General features: G+C 45.5%; 1 protein-coding gene across 2 annotated transcripts in view; it reads right to left on the bottom strand.

Moving 5' to 3' along the window:
* The window catches only part of heatr3 (HEAT repeat containing 3), a 34,108-nt gene that overhangs the window by 9,643 nt on the left and 5,874 nt on the right, over nt 1-18,591 (bottom strand). For both annotated transcript variants that reach the window (XM_062961894.1, XM_016995463.2), the window contains exons 2-8: nt 10,846-11,018; nt 9,402-9,489; nt 6,840-6,952; nt 6,603-6,712; nt 5,169-5,309; nt 2,893-3,173; nt 1,226-1,316 (exon numbers count right to left, since the gene is read on the bottom strand). In XM_062961894.1, the coding sequence (XP_062817964.1) occupies nt 1,226-1,316; nt 2,893-3,173; nt 5,169-5,309; nt 6,603-6,712; nt 6,840-6,952; nt 9,402-9,489; nt 10,846-10,898 (877 nt within the window). In that variant the 5' untranslated portion in view covers nt 10,899-11,018. The remainder of the gene's footprint in view (nt 1-1,225; nt 1,317-2,892; nt 3,174-5,168; nt 5,310-6,602; nt 6,713-6,839; nt 6,953-9,401; nt 9,490-10,845; nt 11,019-18,591) is intronic.

The raw sequence follows: 18,591 nt of genomic DNA, 5'->3' as shown, positions 1-18,591 counted from the left end.
GAAGAGTCCCTGAAATTATTTAGGTCCCCCTCAAATCAACTCTCTCCAGAGCAGGCATGGGCAAACTTCGGCCCCATCAATCAAGTCCCACCATTCCTAACAGCCGGTAGGAATGCTGGGACTTGAAGTCCAAAACACCCGGAGGGCCGAAGTTTGCCCATGCTTGCTCCATCTATATATATAAAAATGTAATGTGTGTTTTATTATGGAGTAAACAACAAAACCACTGAACCAAATCACACCAAATTTGGCCACAAAAGACAGTCATCCAAAATATGTCTTTCAAGAGTAAACCCTAGAAAAATAAAATCCAAATTACAGAGGACGAGGAAGAGCCGTTCTCCCCCTGGTTGCCAGTCAGAAGGGTAGCCCTTCTTTGTGTCATAGCAACCCCCTCAGTCACAATGGTGCCGGGGGACAGGCAGGGTTCACTTAGGCCTCTTCTACACTGCCTATAAAATACAGTAGAGTCTCAATTATCCAACTTAAACAGGCCGGCAGAACGTTGGATAAGCGAATATGTTGGATAATAAGGAGAGATTAAGGAGAAGCCTATTAAACATCAAATTAGGTTATGATTTTACAAATTAAGCACCAAAACATCATGTTATACAACAAATTTGACAGCAAAAGTAGTTCAATATGCAGTAGTGTTATGTTGTAATTACTATATTTATGAATTTAGCACCAAAATATCATGATGTATTGAAAACACTGACTACAAAAATGCGTTGGATAATCCAGAACGTTGGATAAGCAAGTGTTGGATAAGTGAGACTCTACTGTACAGATTATCTGACTTGAACTAGATTATACGGCAGTGTCGACTCAAGGCCCTTCCACACAGCTATATAACCCAGAATGCCAATGTATATTCACAAGCTTTAGGAAATAACATATACTAACTACCACCAATTCCTCAATACTTTATTTCCCATACCACTTCGCCACAGCAACGCGTGGCCGGCACAGCTAGTAGTCTATAAATTAAGTAAATGTTGACATTACAATAGACTTGGTATCAAGCTTTGCTGCAGGATGGAGAACAAACATAGGGACTGAGGCACATGTATCAAAAAGCGAGATACAAATAATTACCATCACCATAATAATGATGTCGAATCAGTGGAGGGAGAAAGAGAAAAAAGGAAATGCAAAAGAACAACAAGCAAAACTGCTAATCCTGCTAGTACGAAATAATCAACAAGCCAATATACATACATACCTTCATTGCAGCACATATTGACAATGACTTCCAGGGCTGTCTGCTGAGCCAGAAGTAAAGCTGCTACCTGTTTCACCTCCTGTGTGTTGCACTACAAAACAAAACATCATACCCATCTACGATTTGTCATACCACTTCTGCAACCTGAAAAGTATTAGAGCGCTATCTACTCAGACTTGGAAAAGGTTTTCTTTCCATGGGCTCTCTGACAAGAGGTCTTTCCCATCCCGTGATTGATTGCTAACTGCTGCCGACTTGACTTTAATTTAGGGCAATTCAATGGAAGAGAGGCCTTCAAGATACCTTGTTATTAATAAGAGTTGATAATTGGGGTTCTTGAGGTTGATAATTGGGAATCTCAGGCCCCTTCTACACAGCCAGATAATCCAGATTATCAAAACAGAAAATTCACACCATCTGATTTGAACTGGATTATCTTAGTTTAAAGGAGCCCCCGATGGCACAGCGGGTTAAACTGCTGAGCTGCTGCTGAGGCGAAAGGTCGGTGGTTCGAATTCAGGGATCGGAGTGAGCTCCTGCTGTTAGCCTCAGCGTCTGCCAACCTAGCAGTTCGAAAACATGCAAAATGTGAGTAGATCAATAGATACTGCTCTGGTGGGAAGGTAAGGGTTCTCCATGCAGTCATGCTGGCCACATAACCTTGAGAGTGTCTATGGACAACGCCGGCTCTTCAGCTTAGAAATGGAGATGAGCACAGAGTCTGACACGACTAGACTTAATGTCAGGGGAATACTGTTACCTTTATCTTAGTCTACACTGCCATATAATCCAGTTCAAAGTAGATAATGTGGATTTTATACAGCTGCGTCAAAAGGGCCTTAAAGGTCTCTTACTCATAAGGTCACCATTGCATAGATTTGATGGCAAATGACAAAGTAAACAAAGCAGTGAACAAACAACACTTTCAATTATTTTAATGTTATAACCCATCTGGGGCACTATGGATTGAGTAATAATATCACAAAACAGCCGTAAGAGTGTAAGATTAGTCCTAAAAGATCAAGTCAAAGGCACATCTTATGGTCAACCTATTAGGAAAAGGTAAAGGTGTGCACAATGGCTGTGTGCACAAGCTTTTAATGAGTAATACAATAATGTCGACATGGTCCGATTGAAGGCTGAAGCATGAGGTTTTTAGACAAATTGATCTAATTTACATATGTTTTAATTGTTATAATGTAAGCCGCCCTGAGTCCCCCCGGGTGAGAAGGGCGGGGTATAAATGCTGGAAATAAATAAATAAATAATAAGGTCTTCCCCTGACATTAAGTCTAGTCATTTCTGACTCTGGGGGTTTGTGCTCATCTCCATTTCTAAGCCGAAGAGCCGGCGTTGTCTGTAGACACTTCCTAGGTCATGTGGCCAGCATGACTGCATGGAACGCCGTTACCTTCCCGCCGGAGCAGTACCTATTGATCTACTCACATTTGCATGTTTCCAAACTGCTAGGTTGGCAGAAGCTGGGGTTAACAGTGGGAGCTCACCCCAATCCCTGAATTCAAACCGTTGACCTTTCAGTCAGCAAGTTCAGCAGCTCAGCTCCATTTCATTTTCATAATCTCACTAAAAACCAGTCCAAATCCTTATGCTCTCTTTTGGCCTCTCTTCCATAGCATCAAGCACTCAACGGGCCAGCATGAACTCACTGGAAGCAGATCTGAAACATCGTTTTGCCTTTTGGCTACTTCTTTTGGCCCTTCCTCCATCTCCTCGTCTTCTTTAAGGGCTGCGTCGGCCACCTCCGCCACATTTCCCTCCGGTTCTGACTCGGTGGAGTTTTTTAACCTCTCCGTTTCCGCCTCCTTCATCCGGAGAAGCGTCTGCCCAGCGTCTATGGCTAGGCATTCAGAGAAGATCTTCAGGATGGCATTGATGGAGCCTGCTTGGCTGCTAGAAGGAAGGGCATTCTTTATATTCCAAGTGACACCTTAAGCAAGGAACAGGAGGAGAAATCAGCCACCAAGACGGCACAATGGAGCATCCGCAGGACAGGACAGCAAAACAAAGGTGGTAGCCAACGGCTGGATCCAGATATTTTATTTTTCCATTCACGCTGGAAAATGCTAAGAGCTCTCATCATTGCAAGAAGTAATGTTTTCAAGCTCGGACTCAAGGTTTTCTTTGGGAAAGCAGTCCGGAAATGGGTCACTAGGATGGGAAAGGACTCGTTTTAAAACAAAGTCAGTTTGTTACACTGGATCATAGGAGTGTGCAAACTGTTGGGAATTTGCCCCAGCACAAGAGGGTCAAAATGGCACAGGAGCAGTTATTGCCATTGACTGATATCCCTGATTTTTGCATCACGAAACTATAAAGCAATCATGACAACTGATGTGCGGCTCATTGCACAATTCCCAACCCCAATGCATCGAAGGAGCACTCTTTCGCCAAGACAGCAGCCCCGTCAACCCAGTTAAAGCGCAGATTGGATTGCATTGCCAGCATGCCTTCAAGTCCCGGGGGGTGAAGTCATAATTAAAACAACTTCACAAGCCTCCATAAAAATGATCTCCTCCCGAGACAACGGCAGAGAGGCGGAATCTGGGAAGAATTCTATAGGGACAAGCTTTGCAAGCTGTTTAGCGAACACCAGGCTAATGGCGTTTTCTAAATGTTGTGGGACGTATCATAAACTAACTGATGGAGCATGATGTTAGAGACATAATAGCTAGATGAGACTACAGGCAGTCCCTGAGTTCCAAACATCTGACTTACAAATGACTCCTGGTTAAGAACAGGGGTGAGACCACAGGAAGTGAGAGAAATCTATTGTTTGGAAGGGAAATCCACTCCTGAAAGAGTTATTATCATGGGAAAAAAGCTTTCTCCACAATTCTTGTTTCCACAACAAGCCAAATTTTTCAAAATCCAATGATCACAGGGACAGAATGAGGTCAAATCTTCTGAACAGAGGCACAGATAGCAAAACAAACCCACAAGGGTGCTATCCAAACCTAAGCAATATATATACTGTACTGGAGTTACTTCCAACTTACATGTAAATTCCATTTAAGAATGAACCTACAGAATGTATCTTGTTCTTAATTTGAGGACTACCTGTATTTGTTTTGGTGCTTCAGTCCATTTAGTCCGATCCCACGACCAATAGGGACTGGCACCAAGAGCATTTGTATATCTCATTATCTCACTTCCAGTGGCTAAGATTTCAGCAATGAGGATTTTCCAATGCCACCTGGACATGGTAATAATAATAATAATAATAATAATAATAATAATAATAATAATAATAATAATCTTTATTTTTACCCCGCCACCATCTCCCAAAACGGACTCGGGGCGGCTTACAAGGCACTCGTAATGTAACAATACACATGGTGCAATAAAATATAAATAGGGTTGTTGTGTGTTTTCTGGGCTGTATGGCCATGTTCCAGAAGCATTCCCTCCTGACATTTCACCCACATTTATGGCATGCATCCTTAGAGGCTGTGAGGTCTGTTGGAAAACTATATAAGGGAGGTTTATATATCTGTGGAAGATCCAGGGTAGGAGAAAGGACTCTTGTCTGTTGAGGCAAGTGTGAATGTTACAGCTGGCCACCTAGATTAGCAGTGAATAGCCTTGCAGCTTCAAAGCCTGGCTGCTTCCTACCTGGAGGAATCCAACAAACCTCACAACCTCTGAGGATGTCTGCCATAGATGTGGGTGAAACATCAAGAGAGAATACTTCTGGAACAAGGCCATACAGCCCAGAAAACACACAACAACCCTGTGATCCCGGCCATGAAATCCTTCGACAACACAAAATGCAAATACATCAATGCAAAAAGTAAAAACATAATGAAACCTGTGACTTTCTACCTGCAAAACAGGTAGGTGCTCCCCCTCCGAGCAACATCCCTTTTCAAAACGCCCCTGAGCAACAACATATTCAAAAGCATATTATTCCATTAAAACCTGCCTGCCACCAGCGTCTGTAAGAGAATGTGCTCCATGGTTTTGTCAGAGGATACCATGACCGCTTCCAGGATCTGTTGCGCTGAAGTGTCAAAGGATGCAAGGAGGTCGGGATTGTCTTCCGTCACTGCTTGCAAACAGGATGCTGTGGGGACAGGAAAACATTAGCAACTGAGGCCACAAATCCAAGTTATGTGTCAATAATGTCTGAGCTACTTCAGCTGCAAAAAGATTCAACCTAGTGCAAGCAATGTTGTTCCACAAGTCCCGGTTCCCTTTTTCCATCCTCATATGTAGCTATGCTTTATCAATGACTTCTGATGACAGTGCATTAATTCTACACTGTAGATCAGGGGTCCCCAAACTAAGGCCTGGGGGCCGGATGCCCTCAGTTTTATAATATAATATATTGTATATACATATAATATTGATAATAATATTATAATGTAATACAATATAACACTAATAATAATACCATATAATATTAATTATATGTTCTATATTACATATAATATTACTAATAATATTACAGTATAGTGGTATAGTTCAATATAGTAATATATAATGCTAATATTGTGCTATGCTAATAATATAATATATTGTATGTACATATAATTTGTAAGCCCCTCTGAGTCCCCTTTGGGATGAGAAGGGTGTGATACAAATATAGTAAATACATGCAGTAAATAAATAATAAATAAATTTTAGACTTAGGCTCGCCCAAAGTCTGAAATGACTTGAAGGCACACAACAACAACAACAACAACAACAACAACAACCCTAATTAACTTCACTATCTCATTGGCCAGAAGCAGGACCACACTTCCCATTGAAATCCTGATCAATGTACAGTAGAGTCTCACTTATCCAAGCCTCGCTTATCCAAGCCTCTGGATAATCCAAGCCATTTTTGTAGTCAATGTTTTCAATATATCGTGATTTTTTGGTGCTAAATTCGTAAATACAGTAATTACAACATAACATTACTGCGTACTGAACTACTTTTTCTGTCAAATTTGTTGTATAACATGATGTTTTGGTGCTTAATTTGTAAAATCATAACCTAATTTGATGTTCAATAGGCTTTTCCTTAATCCCTCCTTATTATCCAAGATATTCGCTTATCCAAGCTTCTGCCGGCCCATTTAGCTTGGATTAGTGAGACTCTACTGTATGTTGGTTAAAATTGTTTTTATTTCTAAATATTGTATTGTTCTTTCATTGTTCTTGTTGTTGTTGTTGTTTTTGCACTACAAATAAGACATATGCAGTGTGCATTGGAATTTGTTTGTATTTTTTTCAAATGATAATCCAGCCCCTCAACAGTCTGAAGGATTGTGGACCGGCCCTCGGCTTAATAAGTTTAAGGACCCCTGCAGTAGATGAACGCTCAAATGTGTAGTTTGTATATGGGAATAAAACCTTTTTCTATACTCACCTGCCGCAATGGCCAGGCCCACATTGGCATGAAACCTCTTCAGATATTGCAACAAAATAGACAAGCAGCCTTCTTTGTTGAAGACAGATACTGCCGTGCTGTTGCATTCGCTAACAGAGAAAAGGAAAGGAGATTTAGTCATCGACCCTGGAATCACACTGGACCCTTAGTGGGAATTACTGAATTAATTCTCCTCAATGTGTGCCATGAAACACACCTGCCTCGGGTAGAACTCACCAGACATTCCAGAGCAAGTTCACCGCCTCGTAAGCAATGTCTTCAATGTAGTTCTTGTTGGAGTCTTTGGCTTCCTTTAGTGAGCCGTTGCTTTCCTCAAGGCCTGCCCGACACTATTTTTTGGACGACGACAGTCCGAAAAACACAATGTTAAAAATGCGATCAGAAACCAACAGCAGAATAAATCAGAACACACTTAGGATGGCCTCTATCTCGTCAAATTAATGCAGTTTGACACCACGTGAAACTGCCATGGCTCCATGCTATGGAAACCTGTGAGTTGTGCTTTGACAAGCTCTTGACAACAGATGACACTTTAGGTTATTGGCACTATTCTGAGTTCAAATTGTTGTTTTATAGACTAGTGGTTTTATTTTGTATTGTACTGTGTGTTTATTTTATCAGTTGTTTTAGGCACTTTGTGCCACATGTAAGCCGCCCCAAATCCCTTTGGGGAGATGGAGGCAGGGTACAAACATAATGTTGTTGTTGTTTTATTATGACAAAGCAAACAAGATAGACATGCTGGATTTTGTATCACAAAATCACAAGTCAAACACTTCCCAAGTGTCTAGGACTGTGTGCGCAGATCCCAGTAGGGTGGCCTTTTGCAGTTGGCAGATCGTGATTTTGTCAATGTCTATTGCTTCCAAATGCCGGCTGAGATCTTTTGGCACGGCACCCAATGTGCCAATCACCACTGGGACCACCTGCACTGGTTTCTGCCAGAGTCTTTGAATAATAATAATAATTATTACAATTATTATTATTATTATTATTTGTAACACAACAAGATGAGTCCACAGCAGACACTCTGCTGGCTGTTGTATTGGATCACACATCAAACACTTACCAAGTGTCTAGGACTGTGTGATGTGTCGGCGTATAATGCCTGCAGATACCAGTCAGGTGGCCTTCTGCAGCTGGCAGGTGGTAATTTTGTCAGCGCCGATTGTGTTGCAGGCTAAGGCCTTTAGGCACTGCACCCAGTGTGCCGCTCACCACTGGGACCACCTTGACTGGATTGTGCCAGAGTCTTTACAGTTCAATCTTTAAATCCTCATATCGTGTCTTCTAGTTGTTTCTCTTCAATCCTGCTGTCAGCTGGGATTGCAACATCGTCCAGCCATACTTTGTTTATTATTATTATTATTCATCCCTCTCTGCTAGAGTGCTGATACCTCACTAAATTGCAGATCCCAGAACTCCATGGCAGTATTATTGCTTAATGTAGCGATGATATCCAGCGCACCGAGCTCTTTCCTCATCTCCAAAATAAAGTCAATGTTGGCTTTTCTTTTTTTAGTGCTAGGTCAACGCATGGCATTTAAATAGAATCTCTACTTTCTCCAACATAGGAAGAAACTGACCATAAAGATTCCTAAAAAGAGCATATTTATCAAATGATTCAATCTGCAAATGTGGAGGGCTAACTGTGCTTTTAAAACTCTTTAAAGCAGGAGTCCTCAAACTTTTTAAGCCGAGGGCCGGTCCACAATCCTTCAGACTGTTGAGGGGCCGGATTATCATTTGAAAAAAAAATACAAACAAATCCGATGCACACTGTACATGTCTCATTTGTAGTGCAAAAACAACAACAACAACAATGAAAGAGCAATACAATATTTAAAAATAAAAATAATTTTAACCAACATACATTTATCAGGATTTCAATGGGAAGTGTGATCCTGCTTCTGGCCAATGAGATAGTCAAGTTAATTAGGGTTGTTGTTGTTGTTGTTGTTGTTGTGTGCCTTCAAGTCATTTCAGACTTTGGGCAAGCCTAAGTCTAAAATGTATTTATTTATTATTTACTTATTTACTGCATTTATTTACTACATTTGTATCACACCCTTCTCACCCCAAAGGGGACTCAGAGTGGCTTACAAATTATATGTACATACAATATATTATATTATTAGCACAGCACAATATTAGCATTATATATTACTTTATTGAACTATACCACTATACTGTAATATTATTAGTAATATTATATGTAATATAGAATATATAATTAATGTTATTATATGGTATTATTATTAGTGTTATATTGTATTACATTATAATATTATTATCAATATTATATGTATATACAATATATTATATTATAAAACTGAGGGCGGGGGCCAGGTAAATGACCTCGGAGGGCCACATCCGGCCCCCGGGCCTTAGTTTGGGGACCCCCTGCTTTAAAGAATATGGATTTTTAAAATACATTTTTATTTTGTTCATATCTTTGTAGATTGTCTAGTTTTGACGGGAGGCAGACAATATTGGATGGCTCTGAGTAGTGTATTTCTACAGGGCCTTCCTTCCTTCCTGTAAATATAACTTGCTGCCTTTTCCCTTCCTTGTTCCACTGCCTACATAGAGTTACAGTATTGTAGTTCTTCATCAACATTCAGGGTTCAATCTCTAAACAACTCCAGCTAGAATGACCACAGCTAGAAGAAGGGGATAGAAACATTCTTCGTCAGAGTAAACAGCTATCATAGGATTTAAACCCAGGGCTTTCCAATTCACACTTCGATCCATTCTTTGGGCCACCACGCAACATACCTCTTTCAACAAAGCCACAAGAGGTGTCATGACGTCTTTGGTGACCATGTCATCACAGACTTCAAACCCGCCACAAACACTAAGATTCCTGAAAAAAAAAAAAAAAGCACACAAAATGTTCACCTTTGGATCAGATGTCTTATTCAAAGTCCAGTATGAACTGCATGATATTTATAATTATATAATTATATTCCACTATGTCTCCTGTGTCAATATAACAATATATAATACTCATATTATGCTATACTAATAAAATAATTTATTGTATATACATATAATATTGATAATATTATAATATAATGCAATATAGTAACAATAAGACACTATTATAATTGTATATTTATATTACATGCAATATTACTAATAATATTGCAATATAGTGGTATAGTACAATATAATAATATAATACTCATATTATGCTATACTAATAACATAATATACAGTAGAGTCTCACTTATCCAAGCTAAACGGGCCGGCAGAAGCTTGGATAAGCGAATATCTTGGATAATAAGGAGGGATCAAGGAAAAGCCTATTAAACATCAAATTAGGTTATGATTATACAAATTAAGCATCAAAACATCATGTTATACAACAAATTTGACAGAAAAAGTAGTTCAATATGCAGTAATGTTATGTTGTAATTACTGTATTTACAAATTTAGCACCAAAATACACACGATATATTTAAAACATTGACTACAAAAATGGCTTGGATTATCCAGAGGCTTGGATAAGCGAGGCTTGGATAAGTGAGACTCTACTGTATTATATATACATACTAGCTGTGCCCGGCCACGCGTTGCTGTGGCGAAGTATGGTGGTATGGGAAATAAAGTATTGAGGAATTGGTGGTAGTTAAGGTAAAGGGTCCTCTGGGCTGAGAGGGTTGCTAGGAGACCAAGTGAGCGGAGCTTAGCCTTCTAACTAGCAGCAATTGGATAAAAACAATTATTCCTCTCCCTTTAATTAGGACTTTATTTTTCTTTTCTTTTTGTTGTATCAACCTAGAGGCATGGATGAGGGGTTGTGCTGTCAATTTTCGAGGTTGTGGGGTGTTTACTTTTGTTGTTTTGTCCGCTGCCGTGATACCATCACTCTTTTATATATATATAGATAATATTGATATTATAATGTAATGCAATATAATAACAATAAGACACTATTATAATTGTATATTTATATTACATGTAATATTGCAATATAGTGGTATAGTACAATATAATAATACATAATGCATATATTGTGCTATACTAATAATATAATATATTGTATATATATAACTTGTAAGCCGCCCTGAGTCCCCTTTGAGGTGACTGGATGGCTATCTGTAGGGAGTGCTTTTATTGGGTGTCCCTAACTGACAGAATGGGGTTGGACTGGATGGCCTTTGGGGTCCCTTCCAACTCTAGGATTTTATCATTTCGCCTTGGCCATGACACTCACCGAAGTGCTCCCGTCGCCGTCTCTCGAACCGCCAGGCTCGGATCGAGCAGCATGGGCCCCAAACACCGGACCACGTCTCTCTGCACAAAAGCCGGGATTGTCTGTTTCTGCTGCAAGAGCTTGGAAATGCTGGCGCAAGCAAATTCCCGGACGTCAGCGCTGGGGTGCTGCAGCTACAAAGAGGAAAGAAAGGGCAGCTTACCAGGTAACCAAAAGAAGCAGGATCCCTTCACGAATGGCTTATGGGACTTAGCTGAAGGACATTAAGTGTTGGAGGAAATGAGAAGGACCTTCTCTGCAGTGGCCCCCAATTTGAGAATATCTACTCTTTAGTGTCCTGATTGGCACCTACATGCACAAATCTAGACATTTTAGTCAAAAAACCAACCCAAAAATACCAGATTCGATTTACTCGTGGGTCAGTTTAAGTACTATACCTTACTGGCCAACACACATTTTGGGGCCTCAAATGTTAGCCCTGTTTCTGGGTATATTTGACCTGGGTATATTATCTTCGAGAGTTCTTGGAGAACGGGAGAAGTCCCAGCAGATTGGAGGAGGGCGAATGTGGTCCCTATCTTCAAGAAGGAAAAAAGAATTACCGTCCGGTCAGCCTCACATCGATACCAGGCAAGATTCTGGAAAAGATCATTAAGGAAGTGGTCTGCAAACACTTAGAAACAAATGCGGTCATTGCTAATAGTCAACATGGATTTACCAAAAACAAGTCATGCCAGACTAATCTGATCTCTTTTTTCGATAGAGTTACGAGTTGGGTCGATACAGGGAATGCTGTGGATGCAGCGTACCTGGATTTCAGTAAGGCCTTTGACAAAGTCCCCCACGACCTTCTGGCAAACAAACTAGTAAAATGTGGGCTAGACAAAACTACAGTTAGGTGGATCTGCAATTGGCTAAGCGAACGAACCCAAAGGGTGCTCACCAATCATCATGGAATCATCATCCACTTCATCATGGAAAGAAGCGACAAGTGGAGTGCCGCAGGGCTCCGTCCTGGGCCCGGTTCTGTTCAACATCTTTATTAACGACTTAGATGAAGGGTTAGAAGGCACGATCATCAAGTTTGCAGACGACACCAAACTGGGAGGGATAGCTAACACTCCAGAAGACAGGAGCAGAATTCAAAACGATCTTAACAGACTAGAGAGATGGGCCGAAACTAACAAAATGAAGTTCAACAGGGACAAGGACAGGTTGCTCACCTGTAACCATGTTTCTTCGAGTGTACTCTGTGAATTCACACTAATGGAGAAGCTGCGCCTGCGCAGGTTCCGACGGAAACTCTTCCAAGCTGAAGTTCAAATTTTGGCGGTAACCACGCCCCCCTTCCCAAGGGGCATATAAGGCAGCCCCAGGCGCCCGCTCTCCAGTTCCTACGCCGCCAAGGCAACGAGAAAGGGAGAGGTTTGCCAGAGGGGAAGGAAGGGCGGGTTTGTGTGAATTCACAGAGTACACTCGAAGAAACATGGTTACAGGTGAGCAACCTGTCCTTTTTCTTCGTGTACTCTGTGAATGCACACTAATGGAGACTAACACGCTAAGGTCCCGGATGGTGGGACAAGGCAAACCCGACAATCAGTGAATGTCCAAACACATGTTTATTAGGACATAGAAGAAACAACCGTCCCAAGGGACCAGTGCAATAAATTGTCCGAAAGGACCAGTGCAATGCAACATGAGCATCATAGAAGAAGAACATAACCTGGAAGGAATTTTTCAATAAACATGATAGAGAAAAATACACAATTGTGTAGTGCATATAAACGCTCTCCCAGGGGGAGAGGGACAAACACATCTTGGTCTTTGGCATATCCGCCAGGGCCAACGAGGCGGTACAAAGCAACAGGGCAACTGCTCAATACAATCATGGGAAAAAACACATATCCCTAGAGGCAGGTATGGGGAAAAAACCCCGTCCAACTTGAAGGAGAGGTATAGAGAGTCACCTGTGGGTGAATATGAAGAGAAAAAACGTCTGAGAGTCAGGAGAGGCAAGATGAGAGTACCGATCTTGCAAAGGCCGAGTCTTTAAGGGCTTTACTGTCCAGCCTGTAGTGAGAGACAAACGTGAGAGGGTTTGACCAGATAGCCGCTTTACATATGGAGTCAAGCGGAATACCCCTAAGGAAGGCGGTCGACGCCGAGAGGCCCCTAGTCGACCTCGGGCGGATGGAAGGAGGGGGAGGTCGCTTGGCTAGTTCATAGGCCAACTCAATGGCCTGAGCGATCCAGTGGGACAGTCTTTGGGAAGAAATGGGATTACCCAACTTGTCCTGGGCATAGGCGACAAAGAGTCTTTGTGACTTACGAATGTCCTTAGTACGATCCCTGTAGAAAAGAAGTGCTCTCCGAACGTCGAGAAGGTGCAGTTTTTGCTCGAGAGGAGAGGAGGGGTTAGAGAAGAAAGCTGGTAAGACAATGTCCTGGTTGAGGTGGAAGGCTGACACCACCTTAGGAAGAAAGGTAATGTCCGGGCGAAGAACAGCGCGGTCATGGTGGAAACGAAGATAAGGCTCGTCGACTCTGAGGGCAGCGAGCTCGGATGGCCGTCGTGCCGACGTGATCGCCACCAGAAAGGCCAACTTCCAGGAGAGCAGGCGTAGATCGGTCGAGGCAAGCGGTTCGAAGGGAGCAGAAGACAGCTGAGAAAGTACAAGTTCGAGGCTCCAGCCCGGCGTAGGTGGTAGCGACGGCGGGCAGATGTTATTGTAGCCCCGGAGAAAGGTTTTGATCAGGTGGTGAGAAAAAAGAGATGGCTGGCCGTGGCGCTGAAAAGACCAGGAAAGAGCTGCGAGATAAGCTTTTATAGAGGCAAGAGAAAGTTTCTTCTCGACGAGAGTCATGAGGAAGTCGAGGACCACCGATACCGAGGTCGGGAAGGTGTCGACGTTACGGGATCGAAGGAAGGCATGAAAGCGAGAGAGTTTGTAGGAATAAGCCTTGGTAGTAGACGGCTTATGGGCTGCTCGCAGGACGTCTCGCAGATTCTGCGGAAGAGAGGCTAGGTAAGAATCTTCCATGCAGTGAGATGAAGGGAAGAAAGGTCCGGGTGAAGAATTTTGCCGTCCTCCCGTGAGAGAAGGTGCGGCGAGAGAGGCAGAGGGTGAAACGAACCTCTGGAGAGGCGAAGAAGGGCTGGATACCACGGTTGGCGGGGCCAGGCCGGAGCTATGAGAATCGCCGTGACCGAGATCGAGAGAAGTTTTTCGAGAACTTTCGGTATGAGGGGAATCGGTGGAAAAAGATAAAGCATCTCCGCCGACCAGTCCAGAAGAAAGGCATCCCCTAGGCAGCCGGGGAAAGAGTTCGGGGGAAGCCTCGCTCCGTAGCGGGGTAGCTGGGCGTTGTGGGGAGACGCGAAAAGATCCAGAGTAGGGCGCCCCCAGAGGCGGAACAGACCGTCGAGGACCTCGGGATCGAGCTTCCATTCGTGAGAGGAAGAAGTCATCCTGCTGAGGGCATCCGCTAAGCCGTTTTGGGCGCCCGGTAGGTGGATTGCAGAGACCTGTACGTTGTGGGCTATGCACCAAACCCAGAGACGAGAGGAGAGGAGCATCAGTTTCCTCGAACCCGTACCACCCTGTTTGTTGATGTAGAATACTGCTACTAGATTGTCCGATTGAATGAGGATGGACTTGTGGCGGATGAGGGGGGAGAATGCTTTTAGGGCTTTGAGAATGGCAAGAAGTTCGAGGAAGTTTATGTGGTTGGCCCTCTCTGACGGGGACCAGAGATTTTGAACCGTTAGACCGTTCATGTGGGCTCCCCAAGCGTAGGTGGAGGAGTCTGTGGTTATGGTTAGCGATGGCGGGGCTGGATGGAAAGGAAGGCCCTTGCACACGTTTTGGTGAGACATCCACCATGAGAGAGACTGGCGGACGGACGACGGTACCGACAGGTATCTGGAGTTGTGGTGGTGGAACGGTTTGAAAGTGTCTATAAACCACCTTTGCAGGGTCCGAAGGCGCAGCCTGGCAAACGGGGTCGTGAGAACCGTGGAGGCCATGTGGCCTAGAAGGACCTGAATGACACGGGCTCTGACCCTCCGGGCAGATCGACAAAGGGCGATATGGTGGCGGAGAGCCAGGAATCTGTCGAACGGAAGTGACACAGTCTCTGCGACGGAGTCGAAGAGGGCCCCGATGAACCGGATTCGGGTTGACGGGGAGAGATTTGACTTCTCGGAGTTGAGTTGGAGGCCGAGAGATTTTAGAAGACGCAGCGTGAAAGAGACGTGATTTTGGAGAAGAACCGGGTCGGGCCCGACGAGAAGCCAGTCGTCCAGATAAGGAAAGACCGTGATGCCATGTAGCCTGAGGTGAGCCGCTACGGCGGCGACAACCTTGGTGAAGACCCTCGGGGCCGTGACGAGGCCGAAGGGCAAAACGGTAAACTGGTAGGTTTGGTCGAGAACTTTGAAGCATAGGAACCGTCTGTGCGCCTCTCGTATCGCCACGTGGAAGTAGGCGTCTCGTAAGTCTATGGAGGCAAAGTAGTCTCCCCGCTGCAGCATCGGGAGGATAGAGGCAATAGAGACCATCCTGAATTTGGAGGGGCGAATGAATATATTGAGTGCCCTTAAGTCCAGAATCGGGCGTAGCCCGCCTCCTCTTTTCGGGACTGTAAAGTATCTGGAGAAGAAACTTAGAGGGTCCAGTTCGGGAGGGGAGGGACGGATAGCGCCTTTGGCCAGTAGCGCTTCGACTTCGGCCAGTATCTCTGGGGAAGGGTTTGAGTGGAGAACGTGACCTGTAGGAGGGAGGTCCATGAACTCTAAGGCGTAGCCGTCTTGGACAATGCGGAGAACCCACGCATCTGAAGTAATAGAGTCCCATTGATTGTAGAAAGAGGCTAGTCGGTCTGCAAAGATACCGAAGGGACGAGGCAGCGTGGGCTCTACAACGGTAGCGGGCGAGGAGCTTTGGCAGGAGTTGGCGTCAGGTACGCCGATTGGGCTGCGGAGGAGCAGGGGTGGATCGACCGCGTTGCTTTTGCGGATGAGGTCCCCGGCGAGGTTGGTGATGGGCTTGATTGTTCGAGCCCGAAGGCCGCCTGAAAGAATGGTGTCTGAAAGATTGCGGCGGAAAACGGCGGGAACGGTGCGGGAACCAGCGAGTACGCTGAGGTTGAGGTTGGTCGCCACATTTAGACGCAAGAATTTTAAAGTCATGATTAGACTTGAGTTTGTCATCGGTACCGGCGTGAAACAATCCGAGCGCGTCAAAGGGAAGGTCCTCAATGACCTGTCTGGAAGATGAGGAGAGACCCGAAGACCTCAGCCAGGCGTGGCGGCGAATGGAAATCGCGTGGGCAATCATTTTACCCGCAGTATCACCTGTATGCTTCGCCATTTGTATTTGGTGGTGAGCGAGCGAGTCTGCCTCCTGTTGGAGGGTAGTGAGGACGGAGCGGTCTTCGTCCGACATCTTAGCGAAGAAGGGCTGCGCCTTCTCCCAGATAATTTGTTGGTAGGCACCCATGCAGGCTCCATAATTCGCCATGCGGCAAAGCAAAAGGGCTCCGGAATAAAGTTTTCGACCCACGGCGTCGAAGCGCTTCCCCTCTCTGTCGGCCGGAGTATTCGACTGACGACCTGAGGATTGAGAGGCCTTAACGACCAGGGAGTTAGGGTCGGGATGGTGTTTGAGCCACTCCAGGGTATCATCGTCGGTACGGTACCAAGTCTCGATCCTCTTCGAGGTCGGAGGAATGGAGGAAGGGTTTTTCCAGGAGGCCTGGATAACGTCCAACAGATAAGGCAGAAAGGGGAGTAGCGTGGCCGGCGGAGCTTGGGCCTGCACCCTTTTGAAGACTGGGTCAGACACTGCTTTGGAGGTTTGCTTGATCTCCAAACCCAGGGCGTCGGCCATCCTGACCATTTGCTCAGCGAAAGCACGAACATTGTCAGTAGGAGAAGGCGGGTCCGCCTCATACGCGTCGTGGGGAGGAGAGAGGTCGAGACCGAGAGAGACCACCGAGGCCGAGAGGACAGAGTCTGGACGGTCGACATCAACATCTTCCTCCTCAGCCCCTTGGGGGGACTGAGGGGGAGAAGACAGCACAGTCTCGGGAGGAGGCAAGGCCTCGCGGGAAGAGAGGGCCGGAGGCCGAATGTCCTTAGAGGCTGAGGCCTGGGCTGCCCGAGCCAGGCGAGCCGTTTGTCTGCCACGCTCCGGTGTCGAGGTGGGAGGGAAGAGCTGTTGGCGCGACGAGCGAGGCGGCGCAGGGGGCTCCGGCACCGGCACCCTAACCACCGTTTGGGTAGAGTGGTGGGGTGAGTCCTGCAGCTCCCCATCAGACAGGGGTTGCAATGGAGACTGAGAAACATCTCTAGGCCTCTGGGCTGGTACAATAGGAGAAGACCTTCTCGAGGAAGTTGTCGAGGAAGATGGCGGGTCTTTCTTAGAGGAGGCCGAGGAGGAGGAGCGCTGAGTTAGCCGTTTCTTCGCCGGCGGTTGCTTGGATGCAACCCTCAAGGACTTGCCAGGTGTGGGAGGAACCACAGCTGAGTCAGATTGCGCTCGACGAGACTCCTCGTGAGCCCTTTTAAAGGCTATTTTGATAGCAGAGGAGGACGGAGGGGAACCGATACGAGAGCGGATCGAGGTCACCGAAGCCAGAGAGCTCGACGTCGAGGAAGGTCCCACCTTTCCGGAGCGGGTCGACACGGTCGCCGTCGTCACAGTACACGGTGGTTTGACCGGTTTAGCGACCCTGGAGGTCTTGGACGCTCTGGACGAGACCGAGGAAGCCTTGGCTGCCGGAGGCTTAGTTGGTGGCGCCGACATAGCTCTCAAAGCTGAGGACGCCGACGTACCCGACGTCGACGGAGTCGGTTCTGGCGCGAGAGATTTTTCGTAGAGCGCCGCTCTAAGCCTAGCGGCTCTGTTCTTTCTGGCCTGAGCCGTGAGAGCTAGGCAAAAACGGCAAGTATTGACCACATGAGCCTCGCCAAGACAGAAGAGGCACTTGGCGTGGCCGTCCGAGTCAGGAATTTTAGCAGCACACTGCGTGCAACGCTTGAAACGAGTAGTAGACATGCGAAGAGTCCGAAGTGAACCTTGCGGCGGAAAAAAAGGAACTGGAGAGCGGGCGCCTGGGGCTGCCTTATATGCCCCTTGGGAAGGGGGGCGTGGTTACCGCCAAAATTTGAACTTCAGCTTGGAAGAGTTTCCGTCGGAACCTGCGCAGGCGCAGCTTCTCCATTAGTGTGCATTCACAGAGTACACGAAGAAAAAATGCAAGATACTTCACTTCGGCAGAAAAAAATGGAATGCAAAGATACAGAATGGGGGACGATGCCTGGCTTGACAGCAGTGTGTGCGAAAAAGACCTTGGAGTCCTCGTGGGGAGGAAGATGAACATGAGCCAACAATGTGATGCGACAGCTAAAAAAGCCAATGGGATTCTGGCCTGCATCAATAGGGGAATAGCGTCTAGATCCAGGGAAGTCCTGCTCCCCTCTATTCTATTCTGCCTTGGTCAGACCACACAAGGAATCACACTGTGTCCAATTTTGGGCACCGCAGTTGAAGGGAGATGTTGACAAGCTGGAAAGCGTCCAGAGGAGGGCAACTAAAATGATCAAAGGTCTGGAGAACAAGCCCTATGAGGAGCGGCTTAAAGAGCTGGGCATGTTTAGCCTGCAGAAGAGAAGGCTGAGAGGAGACATGATAGCCATGTACAAATACGTGAGGGGAAGTCATAGGGAGGAGGGAGCAAGCT

Source organism: Anolis carolinensis, unplaced genomic scaffold, assembly GCF_035594765.1.
Source record: "Anolis carolinensis isolate JA03-04 unplaced genomic scaffold, rAnoCar3.1.pri scaffold_9, whole genome shotgun sequence".
NCBI lineage: Eukaryota > Metazoa > Chordata > Lepidosauria > Squamata > Dactyloidae > Anolis > Anolis carolinensis.
This window is presented reverse-complemented; position numbering and strand designations above follow the sequence as displayed.